This window comes from Aethalodelphis obliquidens, unplaced genomic scaffold (assembly GCF_003676395.1).
Source record: "Aethalodelphis obliquidens isolate GAN/ISIS:26980383/991018 unplaced genomic scaffold, ASM367639v1 scaffold28, whole genome shotgun sequence".
NCBI classification, from domain to species: Eukaryota; Metazoa; Chordata; class Mammalia; order Artiodactyla; family Delphinidae; genus Aethalodelphis; species Aethalodelphis obliquidens.
Window position 1 is genome coordinate 14446533 of NW_020837972.1, and position 6350 is coordinate 14452882.

The following is a 6350-nucleotide window of genomic DNA, read 5'->3' on the forward strand; positions in this document are numbered from 1 at the left end:
AAAAATAGGTGATATTTCCAGGGCACTTACTATGTACCAGACATGGGTGTAAGAGCTTCGTTTTTATTACTTGGGCCTCACAACGGTCCTGTGGGGTAGGTGCTATTACTAGACCCATTTTACAGAAGAGAAAAGTGGGCTCAAAGATGTCTCTTGTCGACGGCCACACAGTGGTTAAGTATTAATAGTAAAGGTGGAATTCAAACCTAAACCATCACACAGGAACAGTAGGAGGGAAGAGAGTTCCAGGGAGAAGCAACAGCGAAGTCCCAGAGGCAAGAAGGGGCACAGTGGGCCATAAACTGCCAGTAGTCGGGTGTGCTGGGGCTTAGGTTGTTTACAAGGTAAGCGGAGAGACAGACAGAGGCCAGATCATAAAAGGCCTTCCTAACCCAGCTGTGGAGGCTGAACTTTATCTCAGAGTCTTTGTTCACGAGCCAAACCGTAAAATGCTGGGAGGAAAGGGATGGAAAGGATAGAGATAAAGCTGGAGGATGTCGTAGGGGCTGAACAATCCAGCGCCTTGGAGGGTAAGTCACTCAGAGGACTTTACTCTGAGTCAATGGAAAGCCATTGAAATTCATAATATATAGATGAGGACATGGTTATATTTGTAATACAGTCTCTGTGGAGAGATAGGACATATACACCAAGTGATAAAGGGAATGGGGAAGAGAGGAACCAACGTGAGTTAAACACCTACTGTGTGTCTGGCACCAAGCGCAGCACTGTACCCACATTGTCATTTCCTCCTCACCACTGGGATCTAGGAATCGTTATTATCCTTCATTTTACAGACGAGAGAGCCATGTAAATACAATCAAAAGTAGGGAGAGAACGAGGGCTGATTAGAAAGTGACTGGATTTAGCGAGACTTGAGCATTTCAGGACCTCGGAGAGAGCTGTATGCCCTTGGGCCCAAAGCCAGCTTGTATATTAGAGTGGCTGAGAGGGTTAAGAAGGACGGCAAGAAGGAAGAGGCGTTTAACTCAGATCTCGAAGGGCAGCTAGGATGGTTAAAGGAGAAGAGTATCTGACTCTTCTTCCTCTTTCTCATGCAACCTGTGATGCAGGCGCCAAGAAGAAAGAGGTCTCCAGAAGTTCCGTTCTTTTGACCTTGTCTCAAATTTCCAAAAGGATGTAGCAAAAATGAGACACCACATCTCCATGGCAAAAGGAGATGCAGAAGAAATTGCACAGCACTGGTAAAGATCCTGAGAGCCAGATAAGACAGTCCCTGAAGTGGGTGAAGGGGGCAGTGGTGTGACAAAATGACCTTTGATCCCATTATCCTTCAAGACACAGAGAGGCATCACTCCAGAACTGTCCTTGGCCACCAGTACCACCCCCCCCCAAACCAGGCTATATCCAGAGTACAACCAGGCAAGAACCCCTCAGTCCCCGAATGGCACATAATCTACCCAGCTGTGTTCTCCTATTTACCTTGTCTGATCCAGCTTGCAAATCCTATCCAAGCTATCTCCTATAAGAGAGGCAGAAGAGGCAAACCAATCTGAAACTTCTACAGATTCTGAGGTCTATGGGGGGAGAACTATATTTCTCCAAATAATTTAACTCTTAAAGATACAAAGCCAGACAGGCATATCCCAGGACCCCTGTGCGCCAGCGCAGAGGGGATAATAAGTACAACAAAAAGCAGTGGGAATCGAGTGATTACTGGGTGGCAGACACTCTCCTAAATTATCTATTTTATTCCCCACAAAAATCCCGAAGGGTACATATTAACCCCCCACTTTACAAACGAGGAAATGTTAGGATTTAAACCTCTGTCTGACCTGTCTCTATGCTTAGCAGCAATAAAAAAGTGGAGTCTGATTTCCCAAAGCTCCGTCCTGTCAGGATGAGTAAATCAGGATCTACGAGTAAGATGGGGAAGCCTGAGAACGCACCCAGAATCCCTCCAAAAATGCTAATAATGCAGAGCGGGGGCTTACAAAGAGACAGGAATAAATATCTAAACGTATATCACAGATAGAAAGCAGTATGGGCAGCCGCAATGTATGATGGAGGATCAAGTTCTTCAACTTTTTCTGCAATCAGGGAAAAAAACCTTTTTTTCATGAGGTACCACTGCTGCCATCACCCACACCTGAACCCTCAGGTTAGAACCTACCTCGTTCCCACCATCTCAAGGATGGATTCCCAGACTACCTTCACACGCTGTCATCATATTAATAGAGATTCTTGAAATACACAAAGCTGTGACTCCTGCTTACTCGTTATCAGGGACACAGAAAATACACACACACACACACACACACACACACACACACACACACACACACACACACCCGCAGCAGCAGCACCTTGTGTGTGAGAGCCTCTTGCATCCTAGAAGGTATCCCACAGATGTGGCTGTGTCCTCCCTGGCTTGATTAACTCTCAAAAGAGAAGCTTCACAGCCGCATAGCACAGGGAGATCAGCTCGGTGCTTTGTGACCACCTAGAGGGGTGGGATAGGGAGGGTGGGAGGGAGACGCAAGAGGGAAGAGATATGGGGACATATGTATATGTATATCTGATTCACTTTGTTATGAAGCAGAAACTGACACACCATTGTAAAGCAATTATACTCCAATAAAGACATTAAAAAAATAAATTAAAAAACCTTCAAAAAAAAAAAGAGAAGCTTCAGAATACCAGCGTTCTTCCTTTCTTGTAACTTTTCACGTTGTCTGCTTGGTAGAAAATTCATAAACGCATCACTTTAAAGCATGCCCTTAATTTTTTTAATGCGATGCAAATCGTGCTCCAGCTTTTACTATCCATAAAAGTAAACACTTGCCTGACCTGTGGGCACTTTACATTGAGGGGGGAGGAAAGTCCCCCAGATAAAGACCGACGCTGCCTTGGAGATACCACATGAGTGATAGAGATAGTGGAGATGGGGTCCCTGTGGTGCCCAGACCCATCCCCCAGCAGTTTCCTAACTGGCCCTCTCCTCTTGGAACTGAAGGTACTTTGACCTGCTGTCCAAACTCCCTGAGGATCTGAAGAATTTCCGCCCTGCCAAAAAGATCCTGGCGAAACTGCAGAAGTTTGGGGAAAATCTGGACCTGAGGATCCGGCCGCATGTTCTCTTGAAGGTGCTGCAGGACATGAGGGTCTGGGAGCTGTGCTCTCCGGACATCGCGGTGGCTGTCGAGGTACTGACCCCTTCCTTCCCCCTCACAGTGCCTCCGGCACACTCATTCATTCCTCTCTCAACATCCAGGCACTGTTTAAGTTTTTGAAGTTTTAAAAAGACATAAAGGCCTTCATGGAACTCATCATCTAACAGGAGAGCTCTTGTCACGTGACCTTGGTTGTTCAACTCTAGGGGACGTTATATTCTGTGTAAACGGTGCCCCCTGGAAACTTGGAGGTTTTGGAGAGACATAAATAAATGGACATGTGAATACAATAACTGGCGATCGTAAAAAGGGGCACTCTAACTCTGGCAGCTTAAAATTGTGGCCCATGGACCTCACGTGGGTACTCATTAGGAATGCAGGATCTCAGGCTCCAAAGCGTATCTCATCAGCTCAGGATCTACATTTAAATGAGATGCCGGGTGACGTGTATGGACAATAAAGTCTGAGGAGCCCTGACTTAAGGTAAACGTAGAGGAGGCTCATCGTAACTAGAGCCACGGGGGAAGATGACTTTAAAGCTGAGATCTGAACAACGTAAAGGCAGCGCCGTGAAGAGAAGGGGAGGAGCAGGCCAGGAAGAGGGAACAGCTGGTGCAAAGGCCCCAAAGCAGGACAAAGCTTGACCTGTTCAGCGGCAGTCAGTGGGTTTGGGAGGAAGAGAACAGGAAGATGCACAGTTCCAAGGGGACTGAAGAGGAGTCTGTGCAGATCTCTGATGGTCAGGTTAAGGGTTTCGGTCTTATCTGGAGGGTGCTGAGGAACCACTGAAGGCTTGGCAGTAGTGGCTCACCTTCCCTACCTACCCTAGAAGTTCCTAGTTCCCTTAGGGCATCGAAAGGGGCCAGCAGATGGGGGGCGGGGACGGCCCACACTAAGGTATTAACAGGTGTCAGTGGAGTCACCTCCTTAGCTATATCTGATGGCACATGTCCATTTTAATAGGGCTTTCAGCGCCTCAAGGTGAAGAAGTGACTCAAGGGGTAGCATGCTCAGTCCTCTCGCTGTTTTCATGAGAGGTTGGCCCTTCCACAGGCTGACCTGGGTTGTGGTCAGGAGTGGGGGAGGGAGGATGACCCTGTGGGCAAGTTCATCCGCCCAGACTCTCCTTCCCACATCCTGGGAAGCTCTTTCGGGAGAGGCTCTGGCAGGCTACTCCAAAACTAAGTCTAGGGCATCTGTCCAGTTACGGGGTCTGCATTCCCCCTGCCAATTGTGGAGGCCGTGGAAAAGGCAATCGCTGAGTGGGTAAGAGGGGAGGGGGCCCGGATGCTCCCCTTGCGCTGAGCTGAGTTCGTGGCCCTAGCTAATAAAGGTTAGCATGCTCTTCTCCCCGTGAGAACATCACAGAACTTCTGTTAACCTGGGTGTGGGAGTCTCTCAACCTGGAATCTACATGAAGCTCTATGTTTTGTGTCTTAACCCTTTCCTGGAAGCAAGTCCATAGTTGTCCTCAATTCTCGAAGGGGGCCTATGAACCCAAAAAGTTTAGGGTCAAATGACTTTTTTAAAAGATATTCAGGAGTAGAAAAGAAAGAAAGATGCAGACAACTGGGTTTTCCTGCTCTCTCCAAATTTCTTGGGGCCAGTGGTGACAATGAGGGACTTAACATTAGCCTGCTGAACCGGGAAGCTGGAAAGAAACGCTTTTCTTGAGAGGACCATCCCCAGCGTGATGCCCCAAGCATTCTGAATGCCCGAAGGGTTGGACGTATCCTGGGGCCACAGCCTCAATCACAGATCTCCCAGGACCTTGTTGGGGAGGGCGGGGGCATGGAGTCTAGCTTTCAGACCAAATCTGAGGCTGTCACTGTGTCTGCCCCTCAGTTTGTGCGAGAACACATCATCCACATGCCTCACGAGGATTATATCAGCTGGCTGCAGGACCGAATCAACGTCCCCATCCGGCCCCACAGTGCCCAGACGTAGTGGGCCTGGGTTGACCAGCGATCCCAGTGGAGGAGGGCTGTCTGCACTGTGTTCCTGTTTCCTACCTACTCTCATGGATACTCGTTATGACCTAGTAGGGGCATCTGGAGACCAGATGACCCTGCCAGCGTTCTAGAGGGAGCTCCTCCCAGGTGGGAGCTCCCTCCTGCCTCGCACCCCAGCCTCAGTCTCCCAGCCTCCGTTCCTCACTGGTCTAGACTGACTCTACCTGCTCCCTCTCCAGAATCCTTCACCCTATTTCTCCTCCTCAAATGCTAGATAATAAAATTGAGTCGAATGTTTGATGTTCAGCTGGGAAAAAGTTGGAGCTGTGGAATTTGGGCGTGGTGTTCAGACCCTGATAATAACATACAGTTATCATTTATGGAGTTTTTGTTATACAACAGGCCCAGCGCTGGGTGATATTACTGCCTAATAATATCATTTAAATCTCACAATTACTTGGTTAAGTAGGTACTGATGTTATCCCCATTTCGCACCACTGGAGCTAGAGTGTATTTCTCAGCTTTGCATATACTGTCCTGGATAGAGGTGGGTGGGTGGATGGGTGGATGGGTGGATGGATGGGGTATTTCCCAACAAGGCAAATAGTGTGCCAGAAAATCTCGTTCTTAAGAGTCCTTGTAATATCTTGTGCTGGTTTGGGTTGTACAAGGAGGCTTAACTTCCTATCATCGCCGAATGTGTGTGGGCTCATTGCCATTTAACCTCTTTTCTCATCTTGATCTTCTGCTTCCCTACATCCTCACTAAGCTATAGGACCTGTAGTCATTTTAACTCTGTTACTGATGGCCAAGCTGAATTAACAATGAAACAACTGGACTTGATTTGCGGTTATGCCCCGATTATCAGAACACTCATAAAGGCTGGAGCCCAGCATCTCTCCATGATCCAGAAGGGGTGGAAAGGAAGAGAGTTGAACTGGAACCATTCTTCTGTCTAAGAAACATCTCACTCATCCGTTCACCTATTCAGTTATTTACTCACTCATTCAATGAATATTTATCAAGAGCTCAACATGCATCAACCGGGTTCTGGGTTCTGAGGGTAGAGCAGTGACCAAAGCAGACAAGACTCCTGATCTCGAGAGTTTACATGGAGACAGTTTACATGGAGTCAACAAAGGCTGATGGGGAGGGCAGAGGGACTGCATGACACCCACACTGATACCCTTTGTTTAGTGTGACTCTGTGACAGCCATTAGGGTACAGAGGTGAGATGCAGTCTGTCAGGAGTCTGCAAAGTTAA

At 47.9% G+C, this 6350-nt stretch overlaps 1 protein-coding gene across 4 annotated transcripts in view; it reads left to right on the top strand.

Annotated features, from left to right (window-relative positions):
- CCDC60 (coiled-coil domain containing 60) overlaps positions 1-5551 on the top strand; it is a 234963-nt gene extending 229412 nt beyond the window's left edge. For all 4 annotated transcript variants that reach the window (XM_027124730.1, XM_027124731.1, XM_027124732.1 and 1 more), the window contains 3 exons: positions 1074-1205; positions 2978-3167; positions 4980-5551. In XM_027124730.1, the coding sequence (XP_026980531.1) occupies positions 1074-1205; positions 2978-3167; positions 4980-5081 (424 nt within the window). In that variant the 3' untranslated portion in view covers positions 5082-5551. The remainder of the gene's footprint in view (positions 1-1073; positions 1206-2977; positions 3168-4979) is intronic.
- The last annotated feature ends 799 nt before the right edge of the window (positions 5552-6350 follow it).